This window comes from Protomyctophum parallelum (genome assembly GCF_964188405.1).
Source record: "Protomyctophum parallelum genome assembly, chromosome: 6".
Lineage (NCBI taxonomy): Eukaryota > Metazoa > Chordata > Actinopteri > Myctophiformes > Myctophidae > Protomyctophum > Protomyctophum parallelum.
Window position 1 is genome coordinate 25,830,638 of NC_139701.1, and position 26,336 is coordinate 25,856,973.

Consider the following 26,336-nt stretch of genomic DNA (forward strand, 5'->3'; position numbering starts at 1 on the left):
GTTGGTGCTGGTCTACCTGCCACAATTCCCCAGCAGACTTTCATGCTGTGGCTGAACAGTGTTTGTATAGTACAGTCAGTATATGTGTATACATGTACAGTGTACAGGATGTCCCCTCTAAAGTAAACCAATCATAGCTCCTGTGTCTAGACATCATGAACAGAACCACCTTCAGCCTTTGGGATGTTTGTGGCATTTGCAAAACATGTTTTGAAACATGTTAAGTCATATTCAAAACATGTTTTATACATTATGGGAATCAACATTAATAAAGTATGTGTTGAGAACAAATCTATGCTATTAAGCATCAAACCTTGCGTCACCAGGCTTTGTAGCCCTGGTCCAAGGCTTACAGCGAGCCTCTCTCTGACGCCTTGTGGAAGTACCTTCCACAGCCCTCTGGTCATATTTCCACTCCCATGCGCTGTTTTTCTAATACCAGCAAATAAACAAAACGACGAAACCACTCACCGAAACAAAGCCTGCTAGACCTTGGTAAAAGTCTATTCTCGAACCTGGGAAGCGTCTCAGGTCCCCAGTTTCTCTCTAAAATGCACTTTGTGCCATTTTAATAACGCAATGTACCCTGAATTTAAGGACAGTAACGCTATCCTACACTCGCGAACTGCCAGGATCACATTACTGGCGGTTCGCGAGTGTAGGATAGCGTGTCCCAGTTAAATTCAGGGTACATTGCGTTATTAAAATGGCACAAAGTGCATTTTAGAGAGAAACTGGGGACCTCAGACGCTTCCCAGGTTCGAGAATAGACTTTTACCAAGGTCTAGCAGGCTTTGTTTCGGTGAGTGGTTTCGTCGTTTTGTTTATTTGCTGGTATTAGAAAAACAGCGCACGGGAGTGGAAATATGACCAGAGGGCTGTGGAAGGTACTTCCACAAGGCGTCAGAGAGAGGCTCGCTGTAAGCCTTGGACCAGGGCTACAGGCTTTGTACCTCAGAGGTAAGCCTTGTCTTTGTTACAAAATTGACGTTTGATCCGGTCGGGAGCGGATGGTATCTTTACGTCATGTTGTAGTCATTGTTTTGTAGTCATCAGGCCGGAACCCTCAATCTGGAACTTCCTTTTCCTCAAACCGGAAGAATAACAATAAAAGCGTGACTCGTTCTCTCGTAGTCTGCAGCTTTTATTGGGAAAAATCAGTTCCAAATTGAGGGCGAGGGTTCCCGGAATACAAAACAATGATTACAAAGATATCATCCGCTCCCAACCGGATCATAAACCTGAAAAGGAATGCTGCCCAGGCTATTAAGCATCTGAGCGTCTGAGCCTCTAGAGAACATTCTGATTATTCTACGAAATGTTGAGCAATCTTCCCAGAATAAATTCTGCCTCCCCAATTCGAAGAATAATCTATCACCATAATGTCAGATATTTGGTCACGATGGATGCTTTTGAGGGGGAACATGAATGGTGGTTTTGGGTCACATGGATTTGATGAATCTCTCAATAGGGTGCTGGAATGGTTTGTTTACAATCAAATTAGTTACACATACTTTTAAACCAAATACACATTTATAATGGTAGATAATGTACAATCATTGTATCAAGGGTAACAGGTACGGTCGCCCCTTTTCCATCTCGCGCCACTACTCTACCTAGCTGTAAATAACAAACATAATTCATGTTGATGATTATTTAAAAGGTATTATCATATTAATTTATCATTGTTAAGTTCACTCTGTATATCCACGGGCATATAATAGCATGATGATGCCATTACAAAACATGGGCTACATGGAAGAAATGTGATTAATAAAACGAAATTAACTGCTAGAAGGACCTAAATTAACTTAATTAAGCAGTCACGTGTTTCTAAATTGTTACAGAGTATAGAGATCGACTACTAGTCTATACAATCAAATAAATATGTATACAAGATAATTTCAGATTTCAGAGAGGGAGGGAAATACTAAATTAACTACATTTAAAAAAATCGCGGGGGCGAGTTGGTAAAGGGGCGAGTCGTTTGGTATTCGTATCTGATGAAGGGGGAGTATTTAATGTTTATCAAACCTATACTGTACGTAACATACTGTATATAGGACAATATAAATTATACACACACACACACACACACACACACACACACACACACACACACACACACACACACACACACACACACACGTGCATAACACTCAAAACCTGATGATATAAAGAAGTGATAAGAACCGGGCTACATCACTGCACAACACTGACTCAAGGGTTGGGCAAAGGGCGGTTGAAAAGTTAGAGTTACCACACCCTGAGGTGGTACAGTTACAGCTAGTAGCTCTGGTTGACTCACCCCGTTTAAACAGACACGTGTGCCCTGACTGCAGACAGTGAAGTTGTCCTTTGGGCTGGGCTCAGGGCAGAATGGAGACAGGCCCGAACACACACTTTCTCTCTGGCAGTCAGTGGCATCATCACAGACCCCTCCTGCTGGCTTAAACTCACAGCTCTGACCACAGCAAAGGCCCTGGCTGGGACTGGATGGATGGATAGATGGGTGTGTGCCCGTACACACATAAACACACTTACATACATTGCATGAGGAAAGCAAAGAGATATGTACAATGTACATGCTTGTAAAAACACACATGCCGCAACAAGTAAACCTCCATATCCAAAAGATGGCAGTGCAAATCTCAAACCAGGAAGAGATGCAGGTTTGCAACATCTTAGCATGGTGAAACTTAGGCTACATATTGACATTTCTCAAGTTCATATCTCATTGATTAAGCCTAATTTATACTTAATCACATGCCGGTTCTCAAAGTGGGGTTCTTGAGGAGGTTCGAAATAACCCTTACAAATATGTAACTCTGAGAGTTATGGGTGTCCTAGCCCCAGAAACCACTAGCGTTAAGAAGTTTGAGAACCATATAGGGCTAAGGTGTGTGTGTCTGTGTGTGTGTGCGTGCGTGCGTGCGTGAAGCGTGTGTGTGTGCGTGCGTGCGTGCATACTCAGTACCTGCAGACTTTACCAGGCTTCAGGTGACACTGAACGCCCACAGCTTCATGAGCGCTGTAGCAGCACAGATCGGTTTGATTGTGACCAACATCACACACCTCACCTTCCTCCACAATCTGGTTTCCACAGATGGGCTGATCACTGACTGGCAATTAAGAAGGCATGGATGCAGACGCACATACAGAGCAGAAGAAACACAAGCATGCACACACGCACGCGCGCACACACACACGCACACACACACACACACACACACACACACACACACACACACACACACACACACACACACACACACACACACACACACACACACACAGAAAGACATGTGAGTAGATGATGTACATCCTGTAGTCGCAACACATAAGTAACAGTAAAGAGAATAATGTTCAGCACACAGCTTGTATCTCCTAATCTTTTTTACTGTGCAATAAAAGTCAAGTACGCAATGTTCTCTTATAGCAGATGATGTACAGCAATGATCTAGAAGAGAAGAGAACCACAGGTAGACAGCGTCTACCTGTGGTATCTATTAGACAGCTTCCATTCCCCCTCACCTATAAAGCAGTCATCCTTCTTCACTTTTAGGATCTTGCTGATGTGTTTGACGCTACAGGGGGAGAACTTGTCATTGTTCTCCCGGACCTCGTCCGTGGCGTGAGGGAACATCAGGTATCTGCCTTTGCCTCCACGAGACCCGAGGTCCCCACAGCTGGAGCCCTCATCATGCTGGCAAACAGACAAAACATGGGAGATGAGTAATGTTCATTTTTCAGGAAATGAAAAATATATATTTTTCAGGAAATTAATTAATTTGGAAAAGAAAGCAAGTACTGCCTCATCAAAGTTGGTGTTGTGACTTTCTATATTATCAATTACTTCCATGAGAGGGGGAGAGGTGGTGGAGTTAGTTGCTTTAGCAGGCAGTTTGAGGATCCAATGGAGTTAAGAGGTTTTGTCCAAAGCGTTTTTTACTACATTCCATTGGTTCAATATTTTCAAAACAACATACAGACGTAAAGGGTGTTCAATAGCACTGATTTATATTAAAAGATATATCTGCAATGGATCTACAGTCTACAGTGGATATATGAATTAGTATGTATATCAACAAAAGAATGAACATACATGTGGCTGGTATTGTGGATTTCTCTGGTATTCACACTAGGAGATCGACTTTATTACTTGCGCAAGCAGAGCACGCAAGTAATCATTTCGCCCAGTCTCTTTCACCGTGACAGCCAACCCGCCATTTGATGTGTATGAAAAAAAACATCAAATCTGTGCCTGTTTTGCTGGGACCAGATTACACAAATGACCATATTTCTTACGTCATCATTGAGTCATACGTATACTATATACATAATCAGTAAAAATAAAATAGCAAATTGTGCCTGATCTGCTGGGACCAGAGTACGTGGTGTGTATATGTATGACTAGCTCTCAATGATGACGTAAGAAATATGGTCATTTGTGTAATCTGGTCCCAGCAAACCAGGCACAGATTTGCTGTTTTCTTGCATAAGCATAAAATGGCGGGTTGGCTATCACGGATTTTGGCGCAAAGTAACCACAGTATACCGCTAATCAACTTACAACTACATACTCTATATAGTATATGTATACGTATGTCTTACGTCATCATTTAGAGCTAGTCATACGTATACTATATACATAACCAGTAAAAAATAAAATAGCAAATTGTGCCTGATCTGCTGGGACCAGAGTACGTGGTGTGTATTTGTATGACTAGCTATCAATGATGACGTAAGAAATATGGTCATTTGTGTAATCTGGTCCCAGCAAACCAGGCACAGATTTGCTGTTCTTCTTGCATACGCATAAAATGGCGGGTTGGCTGTCACGGGTTTTGGCGCAAAGTAACCACAGTATACCGCTAATCAACTTACAACTACATACTCTATAGTATATGTATATGTATACGTATGTCTTACGTTATCATTGAGAGCTAGTCATACGTATACTATATACATAATCAGTAAAAATAAAATAGCAAATTGTGCCTGATCTGCTGGGACCAGAGTACGTGGTGTGTATATGTAATTTATGTATGACTAGCTCTCAATGATGATGTAAGAAATATGGTCATTTGTGTAATCTGGTCCCAGCAAACCAGGCACAGATTTGCTGTTTTTCTTGCATAAGCATAAAATGGCGGGTTGGCTGTCACGGTTTTTGGCGCAAAGTAACCACAGTATACCGCTAATCAACTTACAACTACATACTCTATATAGTATATGTATATGTATACGTATGTCTTACGTCATCATTTAGAGCTAGTCATACGTATACTATATACACAAGTAAGACGCGCAAACGCGGGAAGCGAATGCAGCTCGTGTGTGTGTGGTTGTTTGTGTGTGTGTGTGTGTGTGTGTGTGTGTGTGTGTGTGTGTGTGTGTGTGTGTGTGTGTGTGTGTGTGTGTGTGTGTGCTGCGCCCTGTGTGTGTGTGTGTGTGTGTGTGTGTGCTACAGCTGCGCCCTCTGGTGGCGGGCAGGTGGTGTCACAGCGGGACAGACAGACAGACACACACACACACAGACAGACATGATCTGCAGGGTCTCATAGTTAGTGCTCAGTGCATTCGCAATAACCAGTAAAAATAAATTTGCAAATTGTGCCTGATCTGCTGGGACCAGAGTATGTGGTGTGTATATGTATGACTAGCTCTCAATGATGACGTAAGAAATATGGTCATTTATGTAATCTGGTCCCAGCAAACCAGGCACAAATCTGCTGTTTTATTTGCATACGCATCAAATGGCGGGTTGGCTGTCACGGTTTTTGGCGCAAAGTAACCACAGTATACCGCTAATCAACTTACAACTACATACTCTATATAGTATATGTATATGTATACGTATGTCTTACGTCATCATTTAGAGCTAGTCATACGTATACTATATACATAATCAGTAAAATAAAATAGTCAATTGTGCCTGATCTGCTGGGACCAGAGTACGTGGTATGTATATGTATGACTAGCTCTCAATGATGACATAAGAAATATGGTAATTTATGTAATCTGGTCCCAGCAAACCAGGCACAAATCTGCTGTTTTATTTGCATACGCATCAAATGGCGGGTTGGCTGGCACGGTTTTTGGCGCAAAGTAACCACAGTATACCGCTAATCAACTTACAACTACATACTCTATATATAGTATATGTATACGTATGTCACGCATTTAGAGCTAGTCATACGTATATATGCAAATAGTTACACCTAATAATTAGACATTTCAAACTTTCCTTCACAGAGATACTGAGATTCCACAGTTTACAGAATAATTATACTGTATAACATATTTTAATTCACTTTATATACCTTTTTTTTCATCACATATCAATGATTTATTTTTCTTTAAAAAACTAAAAAGGGATCCAGAATATATCTACATCGATAAAACTGTATTTCTTATATAGATAGAAACTTGAACCATACTTAATAATACTAGGTGTTTATATGCATAAAGTAGGTAGGTAGCAAATAGTTACATCTAATAATTATACATTTCAAACGTTCCTTCACAGAGATACTGAGATTTGACAGTTTACAGCAGTCGAAAGTACTTGCGCGCTCTGCTTGCGCACTAGTTGGCCATTTATGGCCTACTAGTGTGCAACAAGCAAGTATGCACTCGACAGAGTGCAGTTATAGTTTATTGCTTTGTTCAGAAGCTGCCTAAACCACGTTCTAGGTCATCCGGTAATAGTGAAAATGCTATCAACGATGTCTATGAATCAGAGGGAGGTAATATTTCATTCTAGGCTCTTGTTGTATAAGCCTGGTTTCAAATCATTCAGGTCACAAGAAGAAGAAAACTATTAAAAAAACATAAAACAAAACCATATCCCCGCTGGCATTGGTGTGGTTTACTGACTAAATAAACAATCATATTCTTAAAGGACAACTTTAGTTTTTTTCAACCAAGGTTCATGTTTTAGGTTGTTATTAGAGAAACTAAAAGGTGAGTGTTCATTTTCTTTCATTTGCTGCTTTCTTTCGTTTTAGGGATTTTAGCAGTTTTTGACAGGGGGGCGGGGGCATTCGAGCATGGGGCTAAATATGTATTTTTTTAACACAATTTTATGGTGATTTATTTTTTTATGGTTTACTATAGTCCTAATAAACGCCAGGAAATTACATCTGGCCACAAAAGATCACGGGATCTATTGAATGTGACAAACTGACATATTGAGCCTATAAACACAGTATAAGCCTTCCCCCAGTAGGCCTCCTTTACATTCAGTAGATCCTGTGATCTTCTGTGGCCAGATGTAATTTCCTGGCGTTTATTAGGACTATAGTAAACCATAAAAAAAGAAATCACCATAAAATTGTGTTAAAAAATTCATATTTAGCCCCATGCTCGAATGCCCCCGCCCCCCTGTCAAAAACAGCTAAAATCCCTAAAACGAAAGAAAGCAGCAAATGAAAAAAGATTAACACTCATCTTTTACTTTATCTAATAACAAACTAAAACATGAACCTTGGTTGAAAAAAACTAAAGTTGTCCTTTAAGTAATGAAAAGTTGTATCTTGGCAGATCAGGCAGAAAGTGTTCTGTTCTGTTCCACCATCTAATGAGGAACACAGAAAACAGAACACTGAGCCCCTCGGGTCTTGGTTCCAGCCCAAGACTGGCCCTGGTTAAAAATCTCCAGAATGTTTTATTGTTTTATTGTTCTATGGTCATTTAATGTAATTGTAGTTATGAACAACCTGCAGGGAAACCACCAAATGTTGTGCTTCTTTAAATTTAATTTAAATCAAACTATAATATGACTATAAAAAGACTGACCAGATTAATTCAGATTAATTAATTCAGATCAAAACTATGATCTCTGATCATAAAACGAAGACACACATACAAGGAAGAACAAATGTTTTGCAAACAGCATTTGGGTCTGTCACTCATCATCTCAGCAGCCTACGTGAGTACGTGTCAGACATTGCATGTACATTAGGTGCAAGGGAAGTAGGCCAAAGAATACTTCTACTCAGCATTGACACCCCCACTACTACCATATATCTACATGTGACGTCCCCTCTCTCATGTCTCTGCATTTGGTCTGGAAGCAATGAGACATGCTTGTCAGTGCATCAGTGACTGATACCTACTGTATGCCAGAGCTAGAGACACATTATCTAATTTATAAAGGTTCAGAGATATAGTGAAGCAGAACAAATCTGTCCAAGACTGCCTGGGAAGATTCATTAGCCCATGAAAGTGTGAATATAACACAGGGAAGGGAGGAAAGGGGCAGATGTCATAGAGAGGGGGGCAGTATGTGGCATTCGAGATAATGGGGGGAAAGGTTGCCTGTCTTAACAGCTGTTAAATGTAGAGAACATTGTGTGCGAAGTGGGGAGATGCATGTGTGTGTGTGTGTGTGTGTGTGTGTGTGTGTGTGTGTGTGTGTGTGTGTGTGTGTGTGTGTGTGTGTGTGTGTGTGTGTGTGTGTGTGTGTGTGTGTGTGTGTGTGTGTGTGTGTGTGTGTGTGTGTGTGTGTGTGTGTGTGTGTGTGTGTGTGTGTGTGTGTGTGTGTGTGTGTGTGTATGTGACAGCGTGTGTGACAGCGTGCGTGCGTGCGTGTGGAATGTAAGAGAAAATGAATTAAGCTTGCCTTTGAAGCTTAGATGAGGGCCACTATGATTATCAATTAGAGGGCCTGATTTTATCTCTTTATCTGCAATTGAGCCAAGAGCCCCTATAAATTACCCCTAGACTACTCAATTAGGGCCAACGTATAATGTCCATAGAGGTGAGTCATTCAGAGAAAATTTGTTAAGGTGCAACACAAACAACATGCCATGTGGGAAGCTGTGGGGTAAACAGATCAGCCAGATCACAGAGATTGGTCATACTTTATAGTCGTTAAAAACAAACCACACACTATTTGGCATCTGAACAAGGTCTCATCCAAGGGGGATGGGGCATGTGTGCATGTCCATGGGTGGGTAAAGGGGGCTTGTGTGAATCTGTGTTTTGTGTGTGTATGACTGTGTGCATGTGCATCTGTGTGCGTGTGCGTGTGCGTGTGCGTGTGTGTGTGTGTGTGTGTGTGTGTGTGTGTGTGTGTGCAGGGGAGGGGTATGTTTGAATTCTTGCTGATAAGGATGTCCCATGTGAATCAGGCTAATAGAATAATATAGTTAGTTGTACACAATGTTCTGAAAACATGTTTTCTAGTACATAAAAAAGACTGACCAGATGAATTCAGATCAAAACTATCATAAAACAGAGACACAAAAAAGTTTTGTAGATTACAAAAGGAGGTAATACAAGACAGTACGAAGATGTGTGTAAGTAGGCCTACCTGTATGCTGTATGTTGTATGTTCTACACTCATTACAGCAGTGGTTCCCAAACCTTTTCATGTCAAGGACCCCCAAAATGACACTCATTAGCCAGCGGACCCCATAAGAGAATATATACCAAGAACCCCCATAAGAGAATATCTTTACGGCTCTATCAGTGACTTTCAACATTTTCATTTCAAGGGCCCCCGGTTTGATCTGAATTAGGCTACAGTCCCATTTAATGGCATTTCTATCTCTGGGACCCCAATATATATTGTAAAATCAAAGTTAATTTAACTCTGAGAGTGTACAAATCTCCATTTGATTCCATTTGACCCCATAAGGGTCCATTTAGTTCCTAATTATCATTTAGCTGGGTACCCCCTGGAACTCTCTCAAGGACCCCTGGGGGTCCCTGGACCCCACGTTGGGAACCAATGCATTACAGACAACACTATAGGATACTGACCGGAGATCCCAGACTGTGACCTAGTTCATGGGCTAGGGTCAGCTGGACGTGTCGGGGTGGCAGGTAGCGTCCATAGTTCTGAAGCGTGATCAGGCCTGTATTCAGACTGGAGTTAAGACCGTCACGCATGGTCGTATGCTTTGAGCAAATCCCTCCCCAGTTACCTGAAGAGAGAAGAGAGAGAATAGGCGTGGAAATCAGAGTATAAGTCGGCAGATTTCACTTTGAGTGACAATGTCATGATAACAGCAATATTGAAGCTTTTGAATAATTGTTAAGGGTCGTTCACAGCAAGCATTGTAATTATAGCCATAAGGATACACAATGGTGAACATTATAGATACCATTATAGTGCTTGGTGCATATTGCCCTTTATCCTGATTGCAGCAGTGGCAAGGTGTTATCTGTGTGTGTGTGTGTGTGTGTGTGTGTGTGTGTGTGTGTGTGTGTGTGTGTGTGTGTGTGTGTGTGTGTGTGTGTGTGTGTGTGTGTGTGTGTGTGTGTGTGTGTGTGTGTGTGTGTGTGTGTTTGTTTGTTTGTTTGTAATTTTATATACTGTACCATAACTTTCTTTCTTTTGGATACAAAAGGTCAGAGGCCAAGGCCAAGGTCCAAATTGGGAAGGACTGCACATATTTTCATGAGGAATGATCAATATGCTGCCCTGAAGTGAGGTCAAAGGTCAGAGCATACCTGAGAAGGCGGGTTAGGCGGAAACGTTGTATTGCTTTGTCCGCTTTGTTCTACATTATGCAAATTAACTCACTTTCCATTCCAGTTTCATAACTGGCCTTGCCCTCCTGGAAATACTGTACTTTAAACCAACATTGGTGGGTTTTTTGCTGCCGTAGCTTTATTGACTTGTGGCCCCCCTGTCGTGCAGGCATAGACAAACAGACCTGTTGAACACACCCTGTGACACTTCAAAGCCGACCTAAGGTTTCATATGGCCCTCTACGTCTTTTGGTTTACATAATACTGAAAATCACTCTCAAAATTGCAAACAGCTGGTCTTGTTCACATGGATGGAAGCATGGCAGAGCTGTGACATAATCTTTCAGCTAGACAGCCTGGCTTTAGGACAGACAGTTTGAAGATTATGTTCTGTGATGGTCTCTATGGCAAGATGTACATGGATATAAAAGTACTTCTTGATGGTAGAATAGGACATTCAAATTCAATTAGTTCGTAGTTCATATGATGTTACCATAAACAGGGTAATTTTTGCTCATTACAAAGCCCACTGTGGCAGTGTAATATCTACAAGCTGTGGTTTCTGCTAAAGAAATCACACCTGTGTGAACTGAGTGGTGCAACTCTGTGTGGGTGTCCCCGGTGGGTCCCCGAAACTTCCAGACCCACAGGAGGAAAATGTGCCCAGGGTGCCAGCCCGGTTCCGGCGAGCCGTCCCGCATCCGAAATGGTCGAGAAATGACAGAGTTACTGTGTGGGGGAATTAGCATTTAGCAGACACCTCTCCCTCTCTCTCTGTAATTAGCAGACAACAGTGTAACACTATCTCTCTCTCCGTTTCTAGCACAACAGCGCCACTTTTGCCCCTACTGGTACTCTAAACATAGGGACAGGTACGTAGACATAGGGACAGGTACGTGGACATAGGGACATTGCTGTTCCTTGGAGTGGTTGCACTGCTCAAAAAACATCTACATGCAGTTTGACTATAAGCTCCTATACATCCATGGACTTCTTTCCATCTTTTATTTCCTCCTCCATCAACAACACCTCAGGTCCCTGACTCCCTCCTCCATGTATGCCCACGTCTGCTTCAGGCAGGATGTCTCAGCAGTTCCCATGCGCGTGAGATTTACGTAAAAGCTCTTGCATAATGAGATCAGTGGAACCAATCAGGTTATTTGGGGGAAGGTAAACATCTGCTCAAGTTACCTGTCATTTCAGAGAAGTTTGGGTTTACTGACTGACATGCATTGTGACGAACAAGCAACATAGAGGGCAAAAACAAACTCCACCTCCTCTGTGGCCAACTCCTCTGTGGCAGAAACACAAAGTAGTTTGTATGTTAATATATTACATAATTGTTTTGGTCAGTATTTAGGAAGTATCAGCCTTTGAGGAGTTCCTAGAAGAACATAAGGGAGGAAGGGGGATCTTCATCAAATGCTCTCCCACTTCAGTGGACAAAGCCACGCTACACAGTAGATATAGGAGCATTGAGTGCACATATAATACTGAATATGTTTTTCATGTCCTAAAGCAGACAAGCCAGCATTTCCCAGATAAACTATTAATCACATCAAAATGTATCGACCAAGTCTTCGCTTTTGACCTAAAATGCCCCCCCTCCCCAATGGGCTATTCAGGGAGCTGGATTTCCTAGAAAGAGTATTACAGCAGAGGGTGTTTTGCGTGTCCCGTCCAAGCTGGAATTTTTGGCAAGGGTATTGGTATGGCTGAGATGGACCGTGCTTTTTGTCCCCCTCCTCTTTCTTTGTGTAGAGCCGTCTAGAAAGACTCCTATTATTAGCACCCTGGATAAACATACACTCCACACACAATATCAGTTACACATAATGCACACACGTGGTGCAGAATACTAATGTTCATCCACCATGAATGGGTTCAACACCCATAGATCCACTCACATCATCATAAAATGCACAAGGATCAACTCACAAAAACGGACTCACTATCAGATGAGATGTGTATGCTGGGCTAGCCACAGCAATTTTCCTAGATAATTGCGATGGGGCCCCATAAAATACTTTCCCTGTGCTAGTAATACCTATAAGATCTACTGAAGGTCATGGGTCTACCTCTACTGATCCTACCTTGTTTGGAAAGCACTGGAAATATCACCATTTTCACGTGACATATAATACTGAATCTGAAAATTGAAACGGACTGAAGTCAGTGGTGCGCACCAAATCTTTGAACATCTGCTCTTATCATGAAATAGTCTATCTAGCTAGGCAGGTAAATCCAGATCTTATTGAAATACACTTTAATCACAAACATGGTTGTAGGCAGGCTGGAGAGGAATGTTAAGCCTTGACAACGATTTTGAAATGGACTGTGCATGAGGCAGCACAGCTCCGGGAGGGAGTTCAGAAATGGGTTCGTATTGCGGAAGGCTACTGGATTCTTTCAAAACTCGCCTGAAAAACCACCTCAGGAGACCACAAGGAGGTACATGCACACACACGTTGTACACATAGTGTTTTGTATTTGTTAACACAATATTGTGTTATTTCTTTTCATGCTATGTTGATGAATTGAATACATAGGAAACAAGTCCCCAGGACTTTTTGTGTTATCCTTTTAGTACCTTGTACTGTTTACATTTCTGCATAAAGTCTGGAAAATGACCATCCATGCCTCAGCAACTGGTAGTACAGTATACTGCACAGAAGAGAGAGGAATGCTACAGATGGGAAAGCTTGAGTGGCGTGGAGGTTAACTTATAGAGCCCCAAATCCTCACCCAGCTGTACAGCAGAACTGAACTGAAAGGTTCACTTCGACACGACAAGTGTTAAATTAACGCTCAGGGTTTTGCAGCGTGGAGAGGTCAGAGGAGTAGACTTGAGTGACTGATGGTCATCCATCACCATGGTAACCGTGTCGTGGAATGCGGTCACCCGACTCACTAAGGTGGTCTGTAGGTGGTGTGTGTGTGTGTGTGTGTGTGTGTGTGTGTGTGTGTGTGTGCGTGTGTGTGCACGTGTGTGTGCGCGAGTGTGTGTGTGTGTGTGTGTGTGTGTGTGTGTGTGTGTGTGTGTGTGTGTGTGTGTGTGTGTCAAGGGTTCAGTGCCCTCTGATCACATGCCATCAAGGAGGTCTGCTCACACACCCCTCAGTTAAGCCAATCACAAGTTGTGAAAAAGACAATGTAATGGAAACAAGCAAGAAGGACCTCCTACTCCCACACACTCAACCTCAGACCACCCCGCCTCCTTCCAAAACAACAAAAACAACACAGTGTGCGCTTTGTCACCAGACCCATGAGGCCACCGTGACATTAAGACGTGTCACATTCTCTGTCATTGGCTGTTTCCATATTGGTCCACTTCTGCAGATTCTGATTTCCTCATACATGCAGTCTAATATAAGGCATCCAGAAAGCAAATTATTATTAGTGATTATACAGAACACATATTTTGGTTTGAACATTATGTATCACTGGTATATGTTCTCTATGCGTGCGAGTAGGTTATGGAATTGCATTCTAAAATACAATATATCCACTTTAATTCAACATTTTTAACCAGAAATCCAGGGCTCAAAATAACAATGATTCCATTAGTGGTTCTCATTAGGTCTATATCTTTAGAGAAGATCTATTTACTAATTCTGTAAGTTCTGCACCCCAAAGTCTTCAGAGGAGACCAGAGGGGAATGCAGCTTCACATGCAAATCACCCAGGAATGTTAATTGAGGAGTTCACTCACGTTGGTTTTTGGTCTCCCAAACAAAAACAACTTCTATAAGCCTGCATTAAGAGTTATATAGTCTACTCTATACAGTAGCTGCGCAATGGTTCATCAGTAACAATTAAACAGCAAGACATGCTGGAAGTAAAAAATAACAGAAAGAATGCAACACGGGAACAGGTACAAGTATAGTCAAGAGCCAATAATATATTAAAATAGAAATAGTGCTCCACGGAGCACAGGTCTCAGGTAGGTTGTTGTGGCCTCCTGGTGGCACTATAATAAGCCAATGTGAAAAGGGTGCCATCTTTCTTACGCATTTGATGGCAAGTGGATGTTCAAATTCATGATTTGAAGCATTTTGTTCCAAAAATGGGTCTTGCAAAGATCCTCCTGCTGGTGGCGCTATAACAGGCCAATGTGAAAATCTGGGATTTATTCACATTCCTGCTAATTAGCCAATTAGGATGGAATATGAAATATCGGACAGATATTATTCAAATAATCCTGGTGGCGCTATAAAAGGCAGGTCAAAGGTTTTTCGTTGGCCTCTAAGGAGTATGCATGCAAAGTTCCATGCAGATTCGCGCAGTTATACTAGGTAAAAATGTGAATCGGCCTGTTATAGTGCCACCATGAGGCATTTATATGTCATGCATTTACAAAATACAGCTCAATTCAAGCCAGTTTGGTGCATTCCTTTTCCTCTAAAATCACCTGCTCCCTGGGGTTCCGGAGATTAAACATTCAAGTAAGTGACCTCACTCTGACTTGGAAACTAGCCTAACATGTTTGCCCTCACAGTGTTGTTGGCGCCTAGCCATATTGTGTTGTGTCATTGTGTCAACGCTGGGCCCTGGGGATATGAATGGTGAGAGCCAGAGAATGAGCAAATGTTCCCTGGCTCTCAGGATTCACATGGAGACATGCTTGGCCAGGCAGGAAAACAACACCAGCGAAGTACACACTTCACAATCTCTATGTCCCCCAACTCAGAGCCTCCTTACCACACTACATGTGTTTATCATTTACTGCTGAACCACATCATCTATTTTCAATTATTTTGATAACCTCTCACGATCATGAGATGATGTCAGCAAATATTTATTATTTATTAAATAATACTCTGCAACAAGTCACTTATCTTAGGCCATGTGCATTTGAGCTTTCCATCCAGCTTTCCACCCATTATTAGACTGGAGTGATTTAGCCTATAGAGACTGTTGACTCGCATCAAATTCAAAGGAAAAGAGGGCGCTCTTTTTTCTTTATTTGTTGACGATGGGTTTGCACATTGCATTTAGCCTAATAACCCCCTCACTACCATGTGTGCAGCATTGCTACTGTGTCAGCACTACCAAAAGTGTGTGTGTGTGTGTGTGTGTGTGTGTGTGTGTGTGTGTGTGTGTGTGTGTGTGTGTGTGTGTGTGTGTGTGTGTGTGTGTGTGTGTGTGTGTGTGTGCGCGCGCGCGCGTGCGTGCGTGCACGTGAGCGTATGTGTGTATACTGTACATGCGCATGTGCAAGTGTGTATCTCACCAGCCTTGCCCTCCCAGGCCAGGCCCAACACACCACTGTAATCTCTGTTAGTTAGAAGGTAGGACAGACAGTAGTTCCCCCAATTACTCTCAGAGAACAGGCTGAGCAACTTCTCTGGTCCAACGTAGGGGCGATGCAGAGGGTTTTCCTTGTCCTCCTCGTGGATGACCTAAACGATGACAAACATACATGGATGGATAGGTAGAGACAATATTATTCCACTCTGTATAGAGTAGCTTGCCTAACACAGAACAGAATGATAAACACTGCCCAGACTGTGAGAACATTGAGAAAGGAAATAGATTGTATTTCAAGTCATTTTAAACTTAGCGCTGGAGGTCTCCTGTGTCCCAATTTAGTTCTTACTGTCTTACATGCCTATGCCAGGAAATCCATAGAATACATGTAGACCTGAGACTGCTGCATTATCCCCATTATGTCCATTACAGGCTATTTCCAACAATTCCAAAGAGCATCTACTATTCTGTTCAGTCTAAAGAAAATAAATGGAGAGGAGCATGAATGTCAGTCGTGAATTATGAATGCTCAAGCCAGCATAACTAAACTATTATTATTACCATTATGTTGTCAGTGGCCTACATCTGACGTGGTTGTACAGTAGGTAAGCTTTGGCTTTTGAGACGTGACTAAAATGCATGCTGAGAAATCTTACTGTTAAAGACTTCAATTTGAAGTTGATCAGTTTGATGCCATCAAAGTCCACCTTGTCGTAGATATCATTTATCGCACGGATATATGAAGAAACCTGCAGAAGAAACACACTTACTTAAAAACAGAACAACCCTGTGCGTGCATATAGCTGTCTCCATTTACCATATTCACACAAGACAATGGCTATTTGAGCAAACAGGCTGGTGTGTGCATATGGTCTTATGAGGAGATTTGTGTTGTGATTTATTTTCGAGCATCAGTTGAATAATATTTGTAAATACTATTCAGGGTTTGGCTTTAACCAAAATTGAAGTGACAGATAATGTGGTGTTTGTATCACATGTACCATATCTAAGTTACAATATTACAAAGTCAGGTAATCTGCTAAATACTTTTAGCTGTAACATTTTTCAGCGTGGGTGGCATAGTCATTTGCTCTCAGACGGGCACATGCAGACCAGTCACATGTACAGGTCGAAGTCTATGAATTAATTTTCCACTCCAGCAAGCACCCAAGCGGTATATACACAGAAACAGTCTGCCAGGGATTTTCCATGTGGTCAATATTGACAACCTGCAAGGTATGAGCAATTATAAGGCCCTCGCTCACGTCCACTACAAGTGAGCTGCTTTGACTGACAACACCATTTTATCTGTTGACACACTCCTATGTACGTCACATTAACACAGCGTCAAAGGGTGCAACAAAGGACTGCCTTAGATCAGAGAAAACGCACTGGGAATGAATCTGTTTGAGAGGGAAAGATTATATAATGTAATCCTGGGCGCTACACTTCCTCTGCCAACCTGGGAGGGCAGCGGACTGACCTCATGCTTCCTTCTATGCATGAGTAGTCCAAGCTGCTTCTTTTCACCTGACAGGGGAGAGTTTCCCCAGCCGGACAGAGCGCGTGGAAGGAACACGTTACTCCGACCAGTTTCCTTTCCCCTCCCTCTGGCTGGCCAGGGGGAGGTAGTTTTAGAGACCAGGATTCCTCGATTACTGCATGTTTTTTGTGAGGGTACCACTACCTACCCTGGGGAGAGCATGCAAACTCCACACAGAAAGGCCCTTTCACCAACCCCGCCTCTGGTATGGGCACTGATGAGGACACACCCCCAGCACCCAAAGCAAATACCACTTCTTTTGTTGTTTTGTTGTGATAATCCTCCGTACTATATAGTGTGCTGACCATATAAGGAGTTCCTCCCTGTCCCCAGTTAACCCCTGGGGGTCAAAAAACCTTAGGTTTCGTTTTTTGGCTAGGTGGCCCAGCCTTCATCCAATCAGGATAGAGAGGGGCCTTCCACCAATCATGATCGAGCGGGGGCTGGCCTTGGTGTGTGTGCTGTTGGCCTGTCACGTGTCCCCCCACTGTAGTGTGTGCATGTGCACATCTTGTTACCGGGGCGGACCGGGGGGTTTTCCAAATCACCCAAATCACTGAATGTTCCATTAAAGTTGTCGTTTTGATATTTTAGAATTTAAAGCTTTTAGTTTTTTTTGCATTTCTGCTTTATTTCTGGTAGTGACAGAGGGAGAGAGGTGATGACTTGTAGCACATCAGAGCCCAGGGTCAGATGTGAACCTGTGGGAAGTAATCTTACATATGGTATAGGTGAGCTTACCAGGTGAGAAATGCATCCCCCATCACAAACAAGTTTTAATTTAATAAAAAGGGCATATTTGTATATGGCATTTTTGAATGCTGATAGGGGATTCATCTCCAGCACTGGGACAATGCTAACAAAGTGTAAAGTGTAAGTGTGGAGTAGGGATCTGGGTAACAAGAAGAACTAGTAAAGTCGCAATTTTGAAAGTGTTGTTGCCACAATCGCTTACATGTTACATTGCGGCTTAGGAATCCACCATTCCTGAATGAAGTGTCTGGTGCTGGGACTCAGGTGCAACGCACAGGTCCTGGGCCTGGTGAGAGCAGAAGTGGACCTGGTGAGACGTAGGAGGGGCATGGACAGGAGTCAACCCACAGAGCCTAGTCCTTCCATGCGCCAGAAGCGTACCTCCCAGCCCTGGCAGAGTAGTTCTGGAGTAGTTCCAACGGATTGTGCGGCCTTGGTCTTTCCCTAATGGGACTGATCGAGGGTAGCTACTGGGACGTAAGTCGGCACTTGATCACCCCGGCTGGGTCGCCTGGTAAGATGTTCGACAGACCCGAAACCCTGATGACCTTGGGATACGTACATCACTGAGGATACGTCCCAGGTGCATCCATGCGATGATTTTTGTGCATGCTAAAAAAAAAGTAAATGTACTGTAGTTACCGTCTACCACTGCCAATTCCTGCCAGTCCCGTCTGTTTACAGGAAATTGGACACGGTGACTGGCATGATTGGACAGGGCCAGTTCGAGGGTACTATTTGTTCATTGGCAAAGAGACACTAATGGCAAATTCCCTTCCTTTATGCTTCTTGAACCAATTAGATTATCAAGATGAAGAATCTGTTTTTAAAATGGATCAATCTGGTGTTCTCCATCGAGTTACATAACCTCCTGAGCGACCATAGAACTGGAGTGACTAGATCGGACAGAGCACGTGTCTCAGCAGGTGTGCATAATTGTCTTCTGTCCAGTGATGAAAAAGTAAAAGTATCGATGAAGTAGAAGTCGAGTATTCAAAATGTAATTGACTAAAAGTAGTGCAAAAAATATACATAAAGTACCAAAAGTACTCATTGCGCAGAGTGTCCCATTTCATAATTGTCAAAATGTATTAAAAAAATATTTTGAAAATAGCCGATATGCTATTTTCAAATGGCCGAAATATGTATACGGCTGAAGTGGTTAGCGTGTTTTGTAATGATACTCAAAATCTTAATTCTACACAGTAACTAGTAGCCTAACTAAAGTTTTCACAAATTGTAGTGGAGTAAAGGTAGGCCTACAATAGTTTCCTCTGAGGAAAATACTACTTGAATACGGAAGGAAAAGAAAAAAATAACTAAATATTGTACTTTAGTACAGTAGCCTATTTGAGTACTTTACAATGTTACACTAAGTAGCCTAACAGTCAAACAACTGTTGTACTTCCCCTTTTTTTCTGCACATTAACCACTTAATGCCCAGTGTCCTTATTGTGGGGAAATCTTTCGCTGAATATAGCCGATCGACAGTGGTGTAAAGTAAGTACTGTACCTACGTACAATTTTGAGGTATTTGTAGGTTTACTTGACTATTTCCAATGTCCAATACTTTTACTTCTACTCCACTACACCTCAGAGGCAATTATCGTACATTCACTCCACTACATTTATTTGAAAACTGTGTGGTTGCCGCAATCGCTTACATAGGCCCCTTGCACAAATTTTGCTAGCCAATTACAACAAGTCACCCCTGTGATCATGTGTAAGTAATTCGGAGGGGATTTATCCCCCAAAAATCATATTTTTACAATGAAACTATACAACGGATCTCTTATAATACAAGCACACGATTCCCGATGAAGCCGTCGATTTGACATATGGCAATAATAATAGTCTGGTTGCCCTCACACTAATAATGTGGGCTACACTTTTACGTTTCACCACAAACACAGACAAAAAGATTGCATAGCATTGCAGTCAGCAATTCCAGCAGGCGGTCAACTTTTACCCAAGTCTACCAGGTCAACTTTTACCCAAGTCTACTACTGGTCGAGAACTCATATAGAGTTCATCATAAAATAACTGGCATATGGCCTGACAGGACACACTGAAAAGAGAAAAGACACATTGTCAAATCTAATAGGGTTACAAGCATTATTTTTTTATCTGTAAAGAATTGTCATGATCTTGGCCTATCTGCCCCTGCTCTGTGTCCCACCCTGTCCAGTGACTTTCCCAATTCCCAGTGTGTTCCTCTGTGTGTGGCCATGATTGAGAGACTGGTTCCACTGGGCACCCAGCTGTGGTGTGTTTACTGCGTTAATGAGACTGTCAGAGTATTTGAGATTAATTGTATTGTCTTCTGTTCGTATGCTGCCTGCATGTTCCTGCTGGAGTTTCTGTTTTTGAGAGTATTTCTAAGTTTGACTTATTAATTGCCCTGTGAGGTGTACCTGAGTTTTCTTCAGTAAAGATGGAGATGGAGCTGATAGCTGATCTAAACATTCATCTTTACCTGCAGCTGTTTATTGAATCAGTTTACATGGTGTGGTCACCTGACTAATTTATTTATGACCTGCAACAATCGCTACTGTGAGAGTTGTAGTTCAGCCTGTAAACAAGTGGATATCTTTTCACAATGAGTCACCAATCAAAGCATAACCTGGTTTCTCTCTTGCTTCTCTCGTGCTATTTTTATGACAAGTGCAAGTGACTAAACATCCTAAAATAAAAGTTACACCAATGACCACATTCATAATTAGGGAACTTTGGTGAATCACCAATCACACTGGTCAAGTATTTCTGGTGTATATATATATATATATATATATATAGCCTACTTTTAACACGTGTGGGCAAAAAGTTACCAAAAATGGTTCATTTTGTAAGCTTGTGACTCGTTCCCAGCCTTACTCATCTGTGAAGATAAAAGCCTGGTCACTGGAGATAAGGTTAAGACGTTTTTTTCCTCTTCTTATTTTTTTACATTTGACATTTTTCATGTCAAGTCATGTTGAAATGTAGATGTAATCGTTCGTGACCACAGTGAAGTATGCTTCTGTAGAGAGAGAAAATCTGGCTTTTGTTGACACCAGGCCTGTAAACGTATTTTTAAAGGGAGGCCGTAACACTACTTAGCTAGACCAGGGGGGCAGTCAGCCAGATATTTCGTGAAGCCTCATTTGAAATCGGTAGTTCATATAATGGCCTGTTGTGGCGCTGGACTGGACCCAAAAAGCCCCATAGCTCCATAGAGGCCCATGTATTTTGGCCCAACTTCACCTAGACTGTATTACCTTAATAAACATGGTCATGAATACTTTCTGCTTCCAGTCACTAGTTTAAAGTTTCATTTCTCATGTCATAATATTCTTTTTGGAAAATTATGGTCCCATTTATTAAAGAAATGACCATAAAGTCGAGTATGTTTTGAGGGGCGTGGCTACCTTGGGATGAATTTGATTGACGTGCGAGCTTCAAGGGAGGTAGGCGTGTCTGGACTCGGAGTGTCAGTAACCAGATTTCAGGGCAGGTGTATAGTAGACTGTACATATTTGTCTCCGAAACAAAAGTTTGGTTTTATAATTTGATTGTATCAGACGTTGACTTATTTTTGGATCGAACTTTACCCCGCCCTAAACCAGCGCTTTTGCACGATTTTATTTCTCACTTCAATTCGACGAGGAGCAAGCCAACATGCCGTCGTGTTCTGCCTTTGGATCTATGAGCTAGACCTTCTAAGCAATTAGTAGTGGTCTTGCTACATACTGATGGTTTGAATTGAAATGGAGGGTAATGCAGGAAAGCAGCCAAGCAACACTTGAACTTGGCCTTGCTGGGTTGCCAAGTTGGGGTGGCAATAAGAGCCTTGGCACACCGGGTGGTACCCTAGTGGCCCCATGTGGCCTGAGGCCTAGTGGACCATGTGGCCTGAGGCCTAGAGGAGGAAGATACATGGCCTCTTCCTTGTGCCGTGTGCAATACTATAGCAGCTGTGTGCATCTTTGGAGGGCTTGGCAGTAGGCCCTGTGGCTTCATTCACCCCAATAGCAGCAACAGCTTGGTCTTTTATGGGCACTAGTGTTCTGGCTCTCAATAGACATTAGTGTGCTACCTCAGAACAAATTGCTCTCCTCTGGAGAGCCAAAGTTGGACATTAAAGCTAGGGGAAACAAAATAAGAGCAGAATATTCCAGTCTAAGTGTAACATATATAAACACTTTATACCCATTGGTGGATTTCCATGATTGCCTATAGACATAATGACCATTGGACAACTGTAGCTTTGAACCAAGCCTTTTAATGAGATCTTAACTTCAGTGTTCTGTAATATTTGAGATGTGTTATCGACGTAACAAATAATAAATGAAAAGACATGGTGTATTGTGATTGCTCACGCACCTTATATTATTATCTCAGGTACTATGTGTAAATATATATTTTTTTTGTGTGGAAAAAGCTAAGAGACCCTTTGTTATTGTCAGTTTGTAGCAAAGCTTGTACTGTAGCTAAGAAACCTTTTGTTTGTACCGTTTGTGGCAAAAGCTTGTAAATATCTAAGAACCACACAGGAGAAAACCCTTTACCTGTACTTTTTTGTGGTAAAAGCGCTCAAACTTTCTTTCCTTTCTTGCCTTGATTTTTCTTGTAAAAATGGCATGATGGGAACTACGCACAAAAACCAATGTGATGTGACAATAAAGCTGATTCTGTGTACTAATCACCTGTGCCACAACAGCCTCAACAGTCCTGAACTTCTTATAGTAGAGGTGGTCTGCATGGAGATGGAGGAGGCAGCTGGTCTTTGATTCATCAATGGTTCTCCTGGCCCGGGTGGGTGGCATCTCCTGTGGGAGAATTCACACGTGAACCAACCAGCAAAAAGAGCACATACTACATGGTGGAATACACGGTTTTGTTTGCCTCGGCTATACAATTCCTTTTACATGTGGATTGTGGAAAGTCGTTATCCTTTGTAATTTGAATATGGGATTGACATCAGATCACAGCCTAAGATCAGAGGGAATTAAGGTTGGATATGTTTTTCATATCAGTGTGTGTCTTCCATTTTGTCAAGCTGTGTCATTGTGTGTGACAAAGTGTAGGCACGTTTCCCACAGGGACAAATAGGGTGACAGAAACTGAATGCTGGCTGACACAGACTTAGTAATGGATACTACTGGGAATTCCATCTGTTTGAACCATTGCATGACCTCAGAAGTGACCATACAACCACTGGAAATTATGCAGGCATGGAACAATTATGTATTCACACAACTGCCTCTGTATCCTTGGTGTGAATGGACAACTTGTCAGCCAAGAGTTAACTATAGTCCTGATGGAGCTGATAGCTGATCTGACATTCATCTTTACCAACTGTTTACAGTGTGGGCTAAGTCACCTGACTAATTTATTTATGACCTATAACCACTATTCGTAGTTCAGCCTGTAAACAAGCGGATCTCTTTTCACAATGAGTCACCATGTGGCCTTCCCTTTTTCTTAAATATATTTTATGACATCTTGGTTGGAATTACCCACAAAGCTAAAATAAAAGTTGATGACCACATTCATAATAAGGGAAGTTTAATTCAAAGAAAGTAAGTAAGTAGCCTTGCCGAGCTATGAGGCCCATAGGGCAGGAGCCTATCTCCTGTTTCTGTAGCGTAAGGCAGCTTGATGTACAAGTACACCCCCTGTGTGTGTGTGTGTGTGTGTGTGTGTGTGTGTGTGTGCGTGTGTGCGTGTGTGTGTGTGTGTGTGTGTGTGTGTGTGTGTGTGTGTGTGTGTGTGTGTGTGTGTGTGTGTGTGTGTGTGTGTGTGTGTTTGTGTGTGTGTGCGTGCGCATGTGCGTGCGTGAGTGTGTGAAGTCTGGACTGTCCCACCTCTTTGGGTGTTAGGCTCTGGGCAATACGTTGGAGACTGTCTGCACTGCAGAATCCATCAGAACTGCTTCCAACGGATGGGGGGACTGCATAGAAACAAACATACAGAGTATAATAATATACTGTAGATCAGGGGTCCTCAACTAGAAATGATGAAGGTCCACAAATATTTTTTTGAATAAGACCGAGGTCCGGTCCCATGCGCAGCGTCCATTGGAGAGCGGGGCTCTATGCCCGTTTAGTATGGTCAAGCTTATACAAATCAGATCCCCTTCCACCCAACCAATAATGGGGTTCAGAGTGCAGGCCCGGAGTGGAACTCCAAATCAGGCCGGGAGTTATACGCCCTGGCAGGCCACACTGCGCGCACGCAAAGCGCGCGCCGGAATTTTGGGGGCCCTTGGGGGACATTTTGGGGGCCTTTGCAGCAATTTCACATGAGAAATGTACCATCTGATGTTATTTATATTATTAACTTCTTCCCTCCATTAACATAAGACACACAATGTAGTTGTGCTGCAGCAACACTGCCTGAATTGATTTGAAATTGACTGTGGCTGGCCTGGCCTGAGCTTAGGAGAGATTTTTTTTTGTTGGCCTGACCTGATTTTTAATAATTTGCCTAGGGTCCGCAGAGAGGTGGTCCACGGTCCGGTCGTGGACCGCGGTCCGCCAGTTGAGTACCCCTGCTGTAGATGTACAAACACAAAATTGACATTTTGATCTTTCTCACATGCGCACAGAACATACTGTATATCCTTCAAATGTCCCCTAGTAACACCAATAAACATGCACATGCACATCCACAACCTCAACATCCACAGCATGCGCACAATAATTGAAACACACACATGCACACACACGCTCACAAAGCACAGAGATGTGATTTAGCCATTCAGCTAAATAATTTCAAACATTCAGCTCTGTCGGTCTGATAATGTCCCTATTGTGACCCAGGGTTGCAACCCGGGACACAGGAAAGTTTGTCATTGTGCTGGAATACGTGGTTTGCATGCATCTGTGTGTTTGTTAAGGAGGCTGACTGAATTCTCTGTATGTATAATGTTGGGTAATGTTTTTTGTCTTGACGACCAGAGTTACGGTGGTGGGCTGGTGAGATTACACTTTCTGTGTGTCTGTCTGTATCGGTAACCAATCAAATTTGAAACACATGAGTAGATCAGTGCTTAATCTGCTTATATTCCTAAACACTATACAAATAGCAACCCTCATTTGGAAATCATCAACCATTGGTGGCTGTTGGGTTTTGTTAAAATATAACTGTGATTTGCAGCACCTTCGGGCCAGCTGTCTCATTCAGTTTGAGAAATAATGATGTAAATGCAGTCAGGGGATCATGTGCACACAGATTGGTCCATCATGTTGCACTGGCCAGCCCTCCATCAGCAGTCTATGAAAACGTTTGGTAGAAATGCTATTGCTTCAGAGCAGGACATGTACAGTAGGTCAGGACATGTACAGTAGGTCAGGGGTCAAATGCAGAGGACATATTTTCCCAAGTTGCATCGTTCCTGACTGGATAAATAATTATAGTAGGCCTATACTTGTGCAGCACAGTGTGTATATGTGTGTGTGTGTGTGTGTGTGTGTGTGTGTGTGTGTGTGTGTGTGTGTGTGTGTGTGTGTGTGTGTGTGTGTGTGTGTGCACGTGTATGCGCGTGCGTGCGTGTGTGTGTGTGTGTATGTGTGTGTGTGTGTGTGTGTGTGTGTGTGTGTGTGTGTGTGTGTGTGTGTGTGTGTGTGTGCGTGTGCATGCATGCGTGTGCAGCGTGTATGCAGCGTGCATGCATGCGTGCATGCATACTGTGTACAGTATGAATGTGCATGTTCACAATACTGCATGCATGTGTGCACATTGTATCCAGTGTGGGAGTTTGCACAATTGTTCAGATATGCCTGCTGTCCAGTGATCAAATGCTGAATGATTGGATCACACCATCCTGGAAATGTGTTCTTAACCAATCAGCACCAGCAGCTTGGTGCGACACACGGTATGAGTGGGATAGAAGTGTGTGTGTGTGTGTGTGTGTGTGTGTGTGTGTGTGTGTGTGTGTGTGTGTGTGTGTGTGTGTGTGTGTGTGCGTGCGTGCGTGCGTGCCCCAGTGAGGGAATTATTTCCAGACCTCTAATTCCCCTTGTTCTCTTTCTTTCTATTTTTCTTTCTCTCTCTTACTCTCAAACACACACATACACACACACACACACACACACACACACACGCGCGCGCATGCAAATTCACACACGCAGGCACACGCAGGCACACACACACACACACACACACACACACACACACACACACACACACACACACACACACAGTCACACACTCACAAACACACACCAGCTTGGACTCCTAAAATGTAGATGCAAGAACTGATTAATTTGAGTTTTTAAGTTTTCTGAGCCTTGGAGCCAAGCTTCCTAACAAAGCTATC

The 26,336-nt window shown here is 42.6% G+C and overlaps 1 protein-coding gene across 2 annotated transcripts in view; it reads right to left on the minus strand.

Moving 5' to 3' along the window:
- LOC310859802 (disintegrin and metalloproteinase domain-containing protein 10) overlaps positions 1-26,336 on the minus strand; it is a 38,752-nt gene that overhangs the window by 3,594 nt on the left and 8,822 nt on the right. For both annotated transcript variants that reach the window (XM_083766556.1, XM_083766557.1), the window contains exons 5-12: positions 23,881-23,966; positions 22,720-22,842; positions 16,395-16,487; positions 15,722-15,890; positions 9,775-9,938; positions 3,535-3,706; positions 2,978-3,122; positions 2,309-2,492 (exon numbers count right to left, since the gene is read on the minus strand). In XM_083766556.1, coding sequence (XP_083622682.1) covers positions 2,309-2,492; positions 2,978-3,122; positions 3,535-3,706; positions 9,775-9,938; positions 15,722-15,890; positions 16,395-16,487; positions 22,720-22,842; positions 23,881-23,966 — 1,136 coding nt within the window. The remainder of the gene's footprint in view (positions 1-2,308; positions 2,493-2,977; positions 3,123-3,534; positions 3,707-9,774; positions 9,939-15,721; positions 15,891-16,394; positions 16,488-22,719; positions 22,843-23,880; positions 23,967-26,336) is intronic.